The 16,707-nt window shown below is 40.3% G+C and overlaps 1 protein-coding gene across 13 annotated transcripts in view; it reads left to right on the top strand.

Annotated features, from left to right (window-relative positions):
* The window catches only part of LOC133476387 (meiosis regulator and mRNA stability factor 1), a 26,032-nt gene extending 9,325 nt beyond the window's left edge, over positions 1-16,707 (top strand). For 10 of the 13 annotated variants that reach the window (XM_061769697.1, XM_061769696.1, XM_061769704.1 and 7 more), the window contains 19 exons: positions 511-668; positions 848-1,006; positions 1,155-1,341; positions 1,459-1,637; positions 1,713-1,793; positions 2,165-2,404; positions 4,765-4,884; positions 5,009-5,187; positions 5,312-5,532; positions 6,765-6,907; positions 7,005-7,138; positions 7,884-8,086; positions 8,177-8,404; positions 10,130-10,366; positions 10,444-10,695; positions 10,824-10,884; positions 10,973-11,068; positions 12,636-12,812; positions 14,402-16,707. In XM_061769697.1, coding sequence (XP_061625681.1) covers positions 511-668; positions 848-1,006; positions 1,155-1,341; positions 1,459-1,637; positions 1,713-1,793; positions 2,165-2,404; positions 4,765-4,884; positions 5,009-5,187; positions 5,312-5,532; positions 6,765-6,907; positions 7,005-7,138; positions 7,884-8,086; positions 8,177-8,404; positions 10,130-10,366; positions 10,444-10,695; positions 10,824-10,884; positions 10,973-11,068; positions 12,636-12,812; positions 14,402-14,559 — 3,213 coding nt within the window. In that variant the 3' untranslated portion in view covers positions 14,560-16,707. Of the gene's footprint in view, positions 1-510; positions 669-847; positions 1,007-1,154; positions 1,342-1,458; positions 1,638-1,712; positions 1,794-2,164; positions 2,405-4,764; positions 4,885-5,008; positions 5,188-5,311; positions 5,533-6,764; positions 6,908-7,004; positions 7,139-7,883; positions 8,087-8,176; positions 8,405-10,129; positions 10,367-10,443; positions 10,696-10,823; positions 10,885-10,972; positions 11,069-12,604; positions 12,813-14,401 lie in introns of those variants that run through there. The other 3 variants (XM_061769699.1, XM_061769698.1, XM_061769700.1) reach the window with 3 other exon arrangements.

Genomic DNA, 16,707 nt, shown 5'->3' with positions numbered 1-16,707 from the left:
CCTCTTTCCCTGTATTTGCTGCTGTGCAGTACACTCTTTCCCTCCAGTGTCCGCTTAATTGCTAGCTTGACTAACGGCTTATAGCTGCTTGCTTAACATCAATCATCTGTCATGGCTGGCATGTATTAATAGTCATAGCTGTGTGTCTCACCCTTTTCTGCATGTTAAAAAAAACAACAACATCCGAATTGTTGTACTAATGCAATAGTTAATCTCAACTAACTGAGCAATTAACAGCTTCAGCTAAGCTTGAGCTTGTACTGGTACTGCTTTGTGTGTGAGGCCTGTTTGTGTTTCGTCCAGTCTGCTTCATGTACTGTATTTAGCTTTCTGGCTGAACCAGATGCCTGCAGTTCTTCTCAATGAGCAAACCTCATAACCTGGTGACTGAAACAATCACTCCATACTCTTTCATAGTGTTTTTTTTATTTTTTAAACACTCCACCAACAATGTATAATGTATACATCCATTCAGTATCCACTAACATCAAACACTCCTATTTGATGCAGGAGTTGGATAATTCAGAGAGCAAACCTAAGATGGGTTTCCACCACCTAGATGATAAAGGGCGTCCAGCTTCCTCTTCTCCCCATAGTAATGGTGAAATTGGATCCCTGCAGCAGCTGTCCAAACCTAGTTTCCCTGGAGAATCCTTATACAAAAGAAGGTACGCACATCCAAGGGGGAAAGTAATACAAAAGAGGATTTTGATGTGAAATATAAGGTTTTATTTGGTGACTGTACAAAAGAGATACAAATGAGCTCTGGAGCCTGAGAAATACAGGCAACCAGGACTTCGATTGTTTCAGACTTGCATTTACCAATGTTTTCGTCTCATCCATGTAGAAGGGACGGTTCCAATCCTCGCAGTGGGACAGAGTCTCCTGTTGAAGGAGAGAGCCGCTCAGTAGAGTTTCAGATCAGCACACCCTCTGCTTTCAGCAAACTGAACTTGCATAGAAACTTCAGCCCTCTTGTCTTATCCCAGGGTTCTTGGTCTTCCAGGTAATTGGATTTCATATGTGCACTCAGATAATGAAGAGAGCCTGTATGTTCATGAGATGTAATGCTTGTAATTTAACATACAAAGTATCCAGACCTTTATGATACTTGATACAATGTTGTTTCCTAATGTTTTCCCTTCTCACCAAAGGACTGCATCGCCCTGCCTTTCTAGCCGCTCTTCTCCCATACTTGCTGCTCCTCAAAGCCCTTGCCCTGAGTGTCCACCTGGACCATTTTCAGATGGAGCTGAAATCCAGGTGGCTAACCTTGACTACAGAATGTCCCGGAAAGAATTACAACAGACTCTAAGTGACACCTTCTTCCGATATGGACGGGTATGTCCTTCATCAGTGGCAGGATTGGTATGATAAACATGTTAATGGGTGTGTTACTGCTTCTTATGTTGACTTGTGTCCAAAAGATTAGGCTCATTTTACTTTTTTTTTTTTTAGGTGAAAGCAGTGGAGCTTAGTCCCCACACAGACTATCGGCTTAAAGCTACAATCCAGATGCTGTCCTTACAGCAGGCTATCAGTGCTGTGAGCGGACTGCACCGTTACAAAATTGGAGGCAAGCGCATCCAGGTGTCTCTGATCACAGGTGGTCACAACAAATCCATGGCCATGCTCAGGTACAAATGTTAGGACAATAGGCTATTGCTTAGGATCTGTGTGGAGTTGAAGTTGACCTTTTCATCGTCTTAAAGCTCAGAGATCAGCAGCATTCTTCAGGATGCTCCTGCCAATTGCCTTCCTCTCTTCAAGTTCACTGAAATCTATGAAAAGAAGTAAGTATCTTGATCTTCTAGCATGTAAATATAATCAACCATGCCCAAAAAAAACACGTGTGTGTGTGTGTGTGTGCGTGTGCGTGCGTGCGTGTGCGTGAATGAATGTCTTTTTTTATAGATGTGTGTGTATAGATATAGATATAGATCTATATAGATAGAGAGATAGATATCTATCTATATAGATATATATAATCAGTGATATTGATACACATCTACATACTCAAATGTCACAAATTATTAGAGAACTATGGATGTATGGAAATTAGGGTCTGGAAAAAGTATGGAATTTTGAAATCTCAAATGGGTAGGACCCCTGCTTTTTATTTTGCTCCTAACTGCGTGTACTGCTTTTCCACCCTCACCTACAGATACCACCGTAAGCTTTTGATGAGCGACCTCTACAGGCTGCCAGATGTAGTAGCTGTTCGGGAACAAGGGGGCTCGAGGCTGGTGTGCCTTCTGTCCAGCAACCAAAGCCGTCAGAGTCCATTGGGATCTTCTCTGTCACAGGACAGCTCCTCCACAGCCAGCGGCAGCCCTGTGGTGTTTGAAGAACTGGAGTATCATGAACCTGTCTGTAAACAACACTATACACAGCAGAACTTCAGGCAAGAATCTGGCATGCATTACACATTGCATGTACACACACGCCTGTTTTAAGTATGCACAGCGCTGTGAAAAACTATTGGCCCCCTTCTCAAATTCTTAGATTTTTTTCATAGTTTCCCCACTGTAATGTTTAAGATCATCAAACAAATGTAAATATCAGACAAATATAACCCAAGTGTACTTGAAATGCTGTTTTTAAATGGTGATTTCCTTTATTATATATTTAGTATCATTTATTGGGCGGCTCAGTAGGTAGAGCGGGTTGTCCAGTGGCCGAAAGGCTCCGATTGTCCACATGTCAAAGTGTGCTTAGGCAAGACGCTGAACCCTAATTTGCTCCCAGTGGGCCTGGCAGCGCCTTGCATGGCAGCAGTCGCCCATTGGTGTATGAATGTGTGTGTGAATGTGAGGCTTTGTAAAGCGCTTTGGGCACTGTGATAGTGTAGATAAAGCGCTATATAAGTGCAGTCCATTTCCCATTTATTAAGGGGGAAAAAAAAATATTTGAAGTTACCTGGTCCTGTGTGAAAAGGTCATTACCCCACTTGTTAAATCATGAATTGTGGCTAATCGCTACTTTTGGTTAATTTTCACTGATTACCTCCAGACCTGTTCAATCAAGAAATCACTTAAACAGAACCTGTCTGACTAAATGAAGTAGGACAAAAGATCTAAAAAAGCTGCAACGAAATGACACGATCCAGACAAGTTCAAGAACGATCAAAGACAGCACAAGTAAACACAAAATGCATTTTTTAAATGTTTTTTTATTATTAAGGGGGAGGAAACGAATCCAAACCTACCTGGCCCAGTGTGAAAAAGTAATGGCCGCTTAAACCTAAAAACTGGTTGGGCCATTCTCAGCAGCAGCAACTGAAATCAAACATCATCTAGAACTTCATCTTTATGGAGATATTTTGGCCCACGATTCTTGCAGAATTGTTTAAATTCAGCAAAAATGGAGCGTTTTCGAGCATGAAGGGCCTTTTTAAGGTCATGCCACTGCATTTCAATCTGATTCAAGTCCGGACTTTGACTCGGCCACTCCAAAACCTTCATTTAGTTTTTTTTAAAGCCATTCGGAAGCCGACTTAGTGGTGTGTTTTGGATCGTTATCCTGCTACAGAACCCATCTGCGCTTCAGCTTGAGGTCACAAACTGATGGCTGAACATTCTCCTTCAGGATTTTCTGTTAAAGAGCATAATTCATGGTTCCATCCATCACAGCAAGGTGTCCAGGTCCAGAAGCAGCAAAGTACCGCAAGACCATCCCACTACCACCACCATGTTTGACTGTTGGTAGGATATTCTTTTTCTAAAATGGTGTGCTACATTTATGCCAGATGTAACAAGACACACACCTTCCAAAAAGCTCAACTTTCGTCTTGTCAGTCCATATAATATTCCCCCAAAATTCTTGGGAATCATTCTGATGTTTTTTTGCAAAAGTAAGACTACCCTTTATGTTCTTTTTGGTCAGCAGTGGTTTTCACCTTGGAAACCACACCATTTTTGCCCAGTCTCTTCTTTACATTGTTAAATTCTTCAATAAAGTACAACCGAACTCAGTTTTGCTTTTTAAAAACATACGCTAGAATGCATGCTAGCGTATGTTTTACCATGCCTGCGCCCAATAATACGGTGCGCCTTATGTATGTGTTAAATACAGAAATAGGCCCGTACCTGAGACTGCGCCTTTTAATGCGGTGCGCCTTATGGCTGTGAAAATACGGAACTTTATTTTTTGACCGTTCTCAAATTTGTTTGGATCGTGTCATTTGATTTCAGCTTTTTTTTTTAATCTTTTGTCTGACTTGATTTTGTCAGACAGGTTCTGTTTAAGTGATTTCTTGATTGAGCAGGTCTGGAGTTAATCGTGCTTAGGTGTGATCAGTGAAAATTAACCAAAAGTTGTGATTAACCACAATGAATTCATGATTTAACAAAGAAGGTAATTACGTTTTCACACAGGGCCAGGTAACTTTGAATAGTTTGTTTTCGTAAATAAATGAAATCATTTAAAAACAGCATTTTAAGTTCACTTGGGGTGTATTTGTCTATTTGCATTTGTTTGATGTTCTTAAACATTAAAGTGGGGTAACAATGCAAAAATATAAGAATTTGAGAAGGGGGCCAATACTTTTTTATGGCATGGTAATTGAAAGGTTTGGGTGTTCTGTATCTTATTTACAATAGAATCTGTGCCTTGTCAATAGTATGATCTATAATCATACAATAAAGTTTTTCTCCCCCTAGATTCGTATATCTACTCGTAATTAAAATAAACCATGTTATGACAATCCTTAGCTTGAGATATGTCTGATGATTTATTATGGTGCTTTTCCATTCTATTTCATAGTGAGGCAGACTTTGACCCAGACTCGTACACAATTCCCTTTGTGGTCATGTCTCTAAGCACTTTGGCTTCTGAGGTTCACGCACTGCTTCAATCACACAAAGGAACCCTTCCTCTCCTCAGGTGACAACATATGCTGATCCTTTCTATTTCATGTAAAATATTTAGGTTGGTTAATCCATGTTTCTCGCGCAGTTTAAATTCAGTACATTACTGTTTTTTATTTTTATTTTTTTTTATCTTGTAGTTTTCCAGACTGCTATGAAGCCAAGTTTAGTCCGCTGCAGCTGGGCAATGAGACTCTGGAGTGTGGTGTTCCTTTGGAGCACCTCATCACGTGTGTTCCCAGTATAACTATCGTCACAGCTCATAACGGTTTCAAAGTCATCAAGTGGATTCACAACAAACCACCTGCACCCAACTTTGGTGAGAACCTTCATTAAATAAAACAATTTAAAAAAATAATAATAATAATATTTTCCATGCTCCTAATTATTTGGGAAAAAAGTGACTATCCCCTCTTGTGATTATTACCCTCGTTTGCCTTCAGAGCCGTGGCTCCACCGATGCAAGAGTCCAGTTGGCAACCCTCAACTCATTCAGTTCAGCAGAGAGGTTATTGACCTCTTAAAGAGTCAACCATCTTGCATCATGCCTATCAGCAAATTTATACCCTCTTACCATCATCATTTTGCTAAGCAGTGCCGCGTCTCTGATTATGGCTACTCAAAGCTGATGGAGCTGCTGGAAGCAGTGCCACATGTCCTGCAGGTACTGTACATGAGTACTTGAACATTTTTGACGAATTGATGCGTGTTATCTGATTATTATGCAGTTTGGTAAAGTCATTCATTGTTTTCATCTAACTGTAAGTAAAGCGCTGGTTTTGACATTTCTCAAACAACTGTGAAACCTATAGGATCATTCTAAAACCTCAGTGCTGTGGATCAGATCCTCTGATCCTAATTACAGGCAATAAGGACCAAAATGGTTTATGAGCACGACTGTGTCCAAGTACCGAGGGTACTATTTTAAAAACGGACCTAATTTGGTGCAACAATGGCTTACATCTGGCTTCTACAGACTTTAAAAAGCTGTTGTTAAGGTGCGGCCAACATCTTCAGGTGTGCTGTGGGAAATGATCAAATTTTACTTAACTGCTCAAAATAATGATTCATTTACAAGAACTAATGTATCTTTGTTCTTCTATTTATGGCAGAGTGACAGACAGAACAAATACAGTGGGTACAGAAAGTATTAAGGCCCCCTTTAAATTTTTCACTTTGTTATATTGCAGCCATTTGCTAAAATAATTTTTTTTTTCCTCATTAATGTATACACAGCACCCCATATTAACAGAAAAACATTTAATTGTTTAAATTTTTGCAGATTTATTCAAAAAGAGAAACTGAAATATCACACAGCCATAAGTATTCAGACGCTTTGCTCAGTATTTAGTAGAAGCACCCTTTTGAGCTAATACAGCCATGAGTCTTTTTGGGAATGATGCAACAAGTTTTTCACACCTGGATTTGGGGACCCTCTGCCGTTCCTCCTTGCAGATCCTCTCCAGTTCTGTCAGGTTGAATGGTGGCTAAAAATAAACTAGATTTTGGATTCAAATATACTATACACGATGGCGACGTGGCGTAAATGTCTTTTGGCGAGCCATTGATCGGATCGGCGATTTATGACCTTAAAGCCGAAAAATAAAATAAAAAATAATCGGTATCGGCCGATAATTAGCATTTTATGCTAATTATCGGCCGATACCGATCAGGCTGATCAGATCGGTATATAGTCTAGTGTAAGTAGATGTGTCAGTTCTGTACCTTCACCTTCCTCATCTTTCTAAACTGGGAGATCAGCTCCAAAGATTATGCTCATTTTACAGCAAATGATTTATTTCTCTGTGACTATTTTGTCATTAATAATTTACATTTTTATCCTTGTTGTTGATCATTCGAGGTAGCTCAAGTATATAAATGAGTTTTACTTTACAGATCTTGGGCATGGGTTCAAAACGACTGCTGACCCTTACTCATCGAGCCCAAGTGAAGCGTTTCACTCAAGACTTGTTAAAACTGCTCAAATTTCAAGCCAGCAAGCAGGTTTCTATCAAGGACTTCATGCAAGCATACCACTGGTCTGTCAACATACTAGCATATCAATTGTTCATAATTTTGTGTTTAGGGCTGCAGAGCACTTCAGGATTTTAATGTATTCTATGCCTCATTCATCAGGTGCTTTTCCAGAGACTGGAATGTAGCAGACTATGGCACATGCAACCTCATTGACTTGCTGTCCGAGATCCCTGATACCACCATTACCACCACACATCACGACACTGACACGGTCATCTCTGTTCCCAAGAGAGGTACTGCTACCTTCACAGCCTATTTTTTTAACACGCAGTTTCTTACTCACTGGTGTGAATTTGCAGGTTAGACCAGTGCTGCACTCTGAGCTCACCTAAGTAAGACTGCACGTACACCGTGACAAATTGTTAAAGGAACAATTTGTATTGATTCTTAGTTCATTGTATGATTAGCCTCAGACATCTGTTCACTTGGCACTATAGTTTTGCAAAAACGCCATTTCCCTCGATCCTTCAGCTAACCAGTAGGGGGGGGGAAATACATCAGAATCATCTTTATTTGCCAAGGATGTCCAAAAAACACACAAGGAATTTGTCTCTGGTAGTTGGAGCCGCTCTAGTACGATAACGGACAGTCAATTGACAGAGAACACTTTTGAGACATAAAGACATTGACCAAAGCAGTCACTGAGCAATAAAGGGTTGCTAGTTATCTGGTAATGCCGGTATAATTTTTCTTTATATTTTTTGGACAATTGTGCAAAAAGATGCAGAGTCCTCTAGCACTTAGAGTTTGAATAACTAATATAGCAATAGTCCGGTGCAATGACCATTGTGCAAAGGGCGCCGAGACTTCAAGGAATGTATTTATTGTGGGAAGCTCTCAGGTGGGTGGCAATACATTTTTGGAACCCCCAGCGCTGCAGCCATCAGAATAAATTGATGATCACTCGGTAGTAAGCAGATGATGACCTGTCAGAAAACCCTGAGTAGATTAGCAACTAAATTGCCTGTTTAACCACAGAACGTACTGGGGATGAAATGGAGCGCACTAAGCAGTTTGGAAAGGAGGTGGTCGACCTCCTCCGTCACCAACCTCACTGCCGAATGCCTTTTAGCAAGTTCATCCCAACCTACCACCACCACTTCGGACGTCAGTGTAAACTCAGCTACTACGGCTTCACCAAGCTCATGGAGCTCTTTGAGGCCATCCCTGAAGTACTAATGGTGAGTAGACTACTGATTGACACTAGTAACTATGTGATTATGTGCACTTCGTCAACTTTTCTACTATAACCCACCCCACGGCCTTGCCAGGTGTTAGAGTGTGGGGAGGAGAAGGTGCTAACCCTAACAGAGGTGGAGCGCATCAAGGCTCTGGCAGCTCAATTGGTCAAGCTTCTTCGAGCTCAAAAAACCTCCAGCCTTCCTGTGAACCAGCTGCTCACAGAGTACAGCAAGACTTTTGGTTATGGTCTACGACTGCAGGACTACGACACCAGTTCCCTGCCTGCGTTGCTAAGCAAGCTCTGCCATGTTGTTAAGGTAAAGAGTTGTTAATTTCATGGGCTTTCCTGTCAAGTACAACTCAAAAATACAATGTGCCCCGGTACTTTAGTCTGCCGTGAGAGATCATTATGCGTGCTGTTGGAAATTATCCAATTTCACTTAATTGGTCCAAAAGTGATTTACCTCAAATAAAGGTATCTTTATCTACAGTGCCATGGACAATTATTTGTCCCTTTCTCAAATTCCTCTTTTGCATTTTTGCGTTTCCCCACTTTGTTTACATGTAAAACAAATGTAAATATATCAGACAAAGATAACCCAAGACATAAACATAGAATGCAGTTTTTAAATTATTTTCTTTATTAAGAAAAAAAATATTTCAATCTACCTGGCTCTGTGTGCAAAGGTAATTGCCCCCTTTGTTAAATCATGAATTAACTGTGTCTGATCCAATTTTTGGAAAGCAGAGTTCATTTTCACTGACCACATTCAAGCTTGATTACCTCCATGCCTGTTTAATCAATACATCACTCAAATACAACCTGTTTGACAAAATGAAGTCTGTCAAAACATCTCAAAAAGCTGCAACAGAATGCCACGTTCCAAAAAAATTCAAGAACGGATGAAAAAAAGTAATTGACATCTATCAGTCTGGAAAGGGTAACAAACAAATTTCTAAAGCTGTAGGACTCCACTGAACCAGAGTGAGTCATTATACACAAATCGAGAATACATGGAACAGTGGTAAACTTTGTCAGGAATGGCTGGACTAAAAAGATTACCCATAGAGCACAGCGATGACTCATCCAGGAGGTCACGAAGGAACTCAGGAGGACAACATCTCAAGAACCTGCGTATCCACCTGTTGCCAGTCATACAACAGAATGTGATAGAACAGAAGTCATGGCTTTCTGCAAGTATATCAGCTTTGGGTTTAATTAAAAGGCCCAGATATCACTAAGTAAATTTGTGAGTAAATTTAAACATAATTTTTTCAGTAAATACACTTTGTGCCATTTTTGTTTGGTGTTGCACTGTTAATATTTTCTATGTAAAATACACTGCCATAAAAAAGTATTTGCCCCCTACTGAAATTCTTATTTTTGCATACTTTACCAACTTTAAGATCATCAAACAGATGTAAATCTGACAAATATAACCCAAGTGAACTTGAAATGGTGTTTTTAAATAGTTATTTTATTTATTGAGGAAAACAAACTATTCAAAGTTACCTTTCCAGATGAGAGATATTAATGACTTTATTTCTCGACTATTCTGGAATTTCTTCGGCTCCTGTCATTTTGTTGCAGCTTTTTTAGGTCTTTTGTCCGACTTGATTTTGTCGGGACAGATTCTGTTTGATTTCTTGATTGAGCAGTTCTGGAGTTAAATCAGGCTTGGGTGTGATCAGTACAAATTACCCAAAAATTGTGATTAGCCACAATTCATCATTTAACAAGGTGGGTAATTACTATTTCACACAGGGCAAGGTAACTGACATTTTTTTTTCCTTAATAAATGATACCACCTATAAGAGAAACAAACAGCACTTTGGTTATGTTTGTCTGGTATTTACATTTGTTTGATTATCTTAAAGTGGGGAAGCTATGCAAAAATGTAAGAATTTGAGAAGGGGGCCAATACTTTTTCACGGCTCTGTATCTGCCTTGAGAACTTGGCGCAATAATGTTTGGGAAACACTTGTCAATTAAAGCTATTCCTTCATATCTACATATTAAGCCACTTTCTCTCCTTTTCAAGGTGGTGGCTGGTACAGAAGGACATGAAGTTCAGCTCATCAACAGGAAGTCTCTGCGTTTGCTGACATCACAACTTCTGGCACTGCTTATGTCTCAAGAGAAGCATGTTGACAAGGGTCTCAGGGTGGATGTGCTGAGCCAGCATTACCAGACTGTCCACAAAACCCTGCTCAAACCTTGTGAATATGGATTCCTCTCCCTCAACGAGCTCCTCAAGAGTCTGCCCTATCTTGTGGAGGTGAAAGAAGCCTTTTATTAGATGACATCACATCCATTCCTCTAAGCCAGGCAGCGTTTAATTGTCCTCTTTCACAGCTTTACTGTGAAGGGGGTGACAGAGATATTCAAGCCGGCAGCATCACAAGCAGTCCAGGTGACGAGTGGGTGAGGCTGACGAGGCTTTACCAGTTTGCCCGTAATGTACGTGCACTGCTCCACACCTACCATTACAACCAGATCTTCCTGTCTGAGTTCCAAGGAGCTTATAAGAAGTTTACTGGCTGTAGCCTGGAGTCGCGCGCCTATGGATACACCAGCACAGATGAGCTGCTTAGTGCCATTCCACAGGTACCAATTAAATTATGTTGCTATATGTGCACCACTTTGGGATATTTTTTTCTGTTTTATATTCTTAGTTTATTATAAATTGCACCATTTTTTTCTGATCTATTTTTTGTTGTTTGTGGCGTCATCAGGTGGTCTGGATCAAAGGGCACAGTCACAAGAGGATTATCGTTTTGAAGAACGATATGAAAGGCAAAAGCTTCAGTGCATCCATTCATTGTGGTAATGTGATCTCCGTGTGCTATAAATGATAACAGGCTTGTGTGTTGGTGTTGTGCAGAGAGGGGGAGCACTTCAGTCCCCAGCAGCCCTCAGTCAGGAGGTAACATGGAGACCCCCAGAGACAGCCCAACACATTCTGAAGCCCAGAGTCCAAGTAAAAGAGTGCTCTTTATACCTTTGCTCAAGAAAGAAAATGTCTGCTGAGCCTTGTTTTGCCATCTTCTACTTCTTATTGACAGGTGTTAATAGCAAAAGCAGGTATTGGAAATGGTAGCTGGTCAGCTAGTGTTCCAACTAAGCTGGGTCGATACCATATTGATCACTTAAACCACTACTCACCTCTTCTTAGTCAAGCATACAATGGTGTGAAGAAATGTTTGCCCCCTTCATGATTTATTCTTTTGCATGTTTGTCACACTTAAATGTTTCCCATCATCAAGCAAATTTAAATATTAGTCAAAGACAACAGAAGTAAACACAAAATGCAGTTTTTAAATGGTGTTTATTAAGGGAGGGGAAAAAAAAAACCTACATGGCCCTTTTTGAAAAATTGATTAGGCCTAAACCCAACAACTGGTTGGGCCACCTTTAACAGCAACAACTGCAATCAAGCCTTTGCCATAACTTGCAAATTAGTCTTTTACAGCGCTGTAGAGGAAATTTATCCAACTCATCTTTTCAGAATTGTTCTAATTCAGCCAGATTGGAGGGTTTTTGAGCATGAACCACCTTTTTAAGGTCATGCCACAGCATCTCAATAGGATTGAGGTTATGAACAGATGGCCTCACATTCTCCTTCACAATTTTTTTGGTAGACAGCAGAATTCATGGTTCCATTTATCACAGTCGTCCAGGTCCTGAATTAGAAAAACAGCCCCAGCCCATCACACTACCCCGCCACCATATTTTAATGTTGGTATTATGTTCTTTTTCTGAAATGCTGTTACTTTTATGCCAAATGTAATGGGACACACACCTTCCAAAAACTCCAACTTTTGTGAGGCCTGCAGTTCTTTGGATGTTGTTGTTGGGTCTTTTGTAACCTCTTGGATGAGTCATCGCTGCGCTCTTGGGGTAATTTTGGTCGGCCAGCCACTCCTGGGAAGGTTCTCCACTGTTCTGTTTTCGCCATTTCTGTATAATGGCTCACACTGCGGTTCGCTGGAGTCCCAAAGCTTTAGAAATGGGTTTGTAACCTTTTCCACACTGATAGATCTCAATTACTTTCTCATTTTTGAGGATCTTTTGGTCTACTTGACTTTGTCAGGCAGATCCTATTTACTTGCTTTAGAACAGGTGTGGCAGTATCAGGCCTGGGTGTGGCTAAAGAAATCGAACTCTGGTATGATAAACCGCAGTTAAGTTTTACCGGGGGGGACATCAATCTCCCTTAACAATAGAAAACAGTCAAAAACTCCATTTTGTGCTTTGTGTTTTCTTTGACTAATATTTAAATTTCTTTGTTGGTGGGAAACATTCAAGTGTCACAAACATGCAAAAAAAAAAGAAATCAGGAAGGGGAAAAACACTTTTTCACACCACTGTATTTAACATTTTAAAATACTCGGCCAGAAATGATTATAGAAACACGCCACTGTTAGCGTACCCTGTTGCCATGTCTGTAATATTGTATTCCACTCTCCAAAAGGCATTTGACTAAACATATTCCTTCTTGTTTACCTTCAATAAGCAATAAAGCCCACACCTTCCTTACCTTCCAGGTGCCACTATGGCACCAGAGTCTGAGCTGCTGTGTCTGACGTCCCCAGTCGACCTTCTCTGTGGCCCGGTACCATCTTGCCTCCCGTCACCTCAGCTCCATCCTGACCCTGTCCTAATGCAGCAGGCAGATCTGATTCATTTTGAGGAGAAAGTGCCGCCAGTGCCCCACACATCAGGTCAGCATGCATGTGAACAATTGCAATCACGTCAGTGATTCCAAACCACTTATGTGCCCTGAGAGAGAGTTTATTTATTATGCCACAGGAAATTATCCAATTTCACCTAAATGGTGGAAAAATAATTCACTACAAACATATCTTTGTTCATCTGTGCCAGTGACATAAAATGATAGACGGAACAATGAAATACTTATCCACTAGATGTCCTGTTGCCATTCATACAACACAATAATAGCTTTGTATTCTATTAAACAGGAACAGATTTCACACCATATTTGTGAGTACATTGAGATGACAAGATACATTTTTCAGTATTAACTTTTTGTGACATTTTTGTTTGATCTGCTGTGATATTTTTCTAATGTCAAGTATGTGCCTTTGCTCAATGGACTCCATGCGTGCACCACTTACGCTCTCGGTCACCAGTCCAACACATAGCGATAACAATGACAGCATCAAACTCCTCAAAGTATACTCCCTGTCTTCTAGGATCTCAGTTATCGTGAATGATGTACTACCTTTATAATTTGTGATTATATGGCCCAAAAGTGCATCTTCGGTTTTGGACAGCAAGTCATTTGTCACCAAAATAAAATTTTAAAAACAGCTTTTTGAGTTCACTTTGGTTATATTTGTTTGAAATTTACATTTGTTTATCTTAAACATTAAAGTGAGGAAACTGGAAAAATATAAGAATTGGAGAAGGGGACCAATAGTTTTTCATGGCACTGTTAAAAAAAAACAAAAAACGGCGGTCCACAAAAATTGCACGTGAGCAAACAAACATTTGGCACAGATTAACAGATTACACATATTAATGCCTTAACAGGCAGTATACTGCCAGTCAAGTTTCCAGTTGGTTAAGGAAAAAGCAACCTGTTTTGATTCAAGATTTGTACTACTTTTCTCAAAAGCCTGCAGCCTTTAAATGCTGATTTGTCAATGTTCAATGGCTACATTTCTTACAATAGTGAGTAATGCTATACTGAATATAATGTGAGCATACCTGCACAATATACTCTTTCACATTTGTATTTGCATTGTTGGTCAAACGGTTCCATAATTGCAAGGTGACGGGAAACACGAAATGTCCCACAATGTTTTTTGTTCCCAGAATCCCAGCTAAAGAAATTGGGTGGGATGTTTGTTTAAAATGGATTTTGTCACTTTGAGGTTTTAAGTTGTTGTCTTTGTTACGACTTCATGCAAATTTGACATCCCAGCTCATTGGTGTTCACGGGAAAGGCCGCTCTTCATCTGGCTTGAATCCAAAATGTTCCCACATCGTTGCGATGGCATTAGGCATTGGAACTAATTCAGTTTGTCGCTCAACTTTCTGTAACTGTGCAGCTACCGGCTCACTGACAAAAAACTTAGCTTTGAGTACGCTAGTGCCTGGATTTGAAAAGTGCACAGGCAGGCATGCTTAATATGTTGCCGTGCATATGGGCCATAAAGGTTGGGAAGTGCTGCCTTATAGTACACTAGTTGTCAGAGGACAAAAACACATTGTAATTATTAGCTCATCACATTTTTTATTGCTACTTTCATCAGGTGCCTTCTCACTCTGTGCTAATGTTTTTCAGAGAGCGAAGAATTGAATGCGGTAGCTGTTGCCAAAGATGACGAGCCCACTCCACCCATGGACGCACAGACCCTTTTGTCCATGGACAGTCCCAGCAGAAGAGGCCCCCGCAGTAGAATCAAGCTAGCTGCCAACTTTTCATTTAAATCAGGTCTCTGAAGCAACACAAACATGCGCAGCAAGCCATACTAGTTGAGCCATAGTGTAACTCTGAGTAGAAGAGTTGATTACCGATATTAATCACAGTGCAGAATAGCCACTCTTGAAGGGCATTTTGGTTTGCTACTTCTGTCATTGCTTTATCATATTCTGCTTTTCTCTCTTTGTCACAATCTTTTTAATCTTTTCTTTCACAATCAATGTTTCATTCAGCGGTTCTCATAGAGCTTTGATATTTTTACCTTTTGCAGATTTTCTGCAATGTACAAATGTAAAACCCACTTATGGTTACGAGTGCACACAGAAATCCAGATACGAGTTAGATGCCACTGCAAGACAGGACACAAACCATTTGGAGAGATGCTCAAGATGAATAGCACGCTTGTGTTTTAGGATGTTAAAACAAACTTATTCTCAGGTCTAAGCCAGACCAAATGACAGAGGATGTTGTTCACATACATACAAAAAAAATCTCCAGTATCTTAAGACAACGGATTTCAATTGATAGTCTTTTTAGAATGTTGTAGGTAGTGCCAGAGATGCTAAAGTCCTTTGTTTGCTGCTTTTGCCTCATAGGCCTCATAACAGGTCACTTCTTTGAGATCATCAAGAAGTTAATGGCCATTGTTCCTGATTAAGTCTGTGGGAATTTGTTTATCCGCTTGGAAATGAAGGTCCGCGCCCTAAGGCAGGGTGTGCGTATTTGGACAAGCTTTTGAGTCAGCATCTTTGTGTTGTTCTAGCTCATTTTGTGTATGGTTCTCCACAGTAGGCAGTGTGACATCTGACATATGCACGGTGTGCATACATGAGTTGATGCATGGTGTAAGCCCAGCAGCAGCAGACAGGAATGGATGATAGAAGGGTAAAAAAAAACATTCTTTGCTATAGGTTTTTTGTTTCCACCTTGTTTTAGGCTTCTTGGAGGCGGGGCCACCTTTGTAGCCGCTACTGTAGTACTCAAGGTTTTTTGTTTTTTATTTTCCTCTCAACCTTGTTGCTAGTAGTGTTTGTGGTGGACTCCTGTCTGAGTTGATGATTCAAGTGGAGCACTCTATAGTTTTTGATATTTAATGAGAAGCTGCACGGTTGTGAATTTTTGGGACAAGATGTTATTAACGGTGGTAGGCGGTGGTCTTGTTAGTGGAGCAGCACAGGGACTCTGTGAAGCCTCCACAAGAGTGCCACGTCCACATAGAGAATCCTCTGTGGCTCTCTGGATTTTGCCTGGCTTTTACAATGGCTTGTATTTGCCATGGTAACAAAGGGGAATGGTCATACTACCTCCCCGGCCATAACGTTTTTACGTCCGGATGTGTTGATTTCCTCCCTTTTTGCAGTCAAGTGTTTTCTGGGTCTGCTGGCTGCTTGGTTGCTACCAGTCGCTGTGGGTTTACGGTTAGTTTATCATGACACAAGAGTGGCAGTTTTTGTTGAGGAAAAACATTTTGAGAATAGATAAGAGGCCAGTGACCGTTCACTACGTTAACTTGTTCAGTCAGTGTCATGACATGACTAGATTTTGAGTTTTGCCTTGAAAGCCAACGCTCCAACTTGCACACTCCCCTAAATTATTTTAACTATGGTTGCTGCTGCGTAGGTCTCTCTGCCCTTTTCAGACACCATTGAAAACTATTTGATCAAGGAATGTGCAGCTCGATTATTTAAGGATTTCAATTCAACAATAGCTTTAATTCCCCTGAGAAACATCTATTTTAAACATTTTGAGTAAATCCGAGCTTCCTCTGTGCAGTGACGTCTAACTCAAAATGGGCACAGTAGCCTATTTAGCTTTTCCTTTGTGCAGGTCTCATCTATAAAGAGCTCTTGAAATATGCACATCTGCATAGTTTAGGTTCATGATATAAATGTGCAATTATTTGGAGTCAGACTATATCTTTGAAGAAATGAATGCATTCTTAGCCTGCTTGTACTAACTCACTTTGTCTTGTCTGTTAAATTTTTCATTTGTACAACAGTTGTGTTCAAAGACTGAAAAGAAAAAAAAGTTTTAATTCAAAACTGCCATTTAAAACTGCTTCCATCCTCCCCATCTATTGCAGTCCTAAAGCCTCACCACAACTTGTTGCTGTCAAACATTATTTAAGGGACCAATAGAGATCTGTTAATAAACTGCACTAAGCATCA

This window comes from Phyllopteryx taeniolatus, chromosome 4, assembly GCF_024500385.1.
Source record: "Phyllopteryx taeniolatus isolate TA_2022b chromosome 4, UOR_Ptae_1.2, whole genome shotgun sequence".
NCBI classification, from domain to species: Eukaryota; Metazoa; Chordata; class Actinopteri; order Syngnathiformes; family Syngnathidae; genus Phyllopteryx; species Phyllopteryx taeniolatus.
Note: the sequence above shows the minus strand (reverse complement) of the source record. Positions and strands in the feature narration are given on the sequence as shown.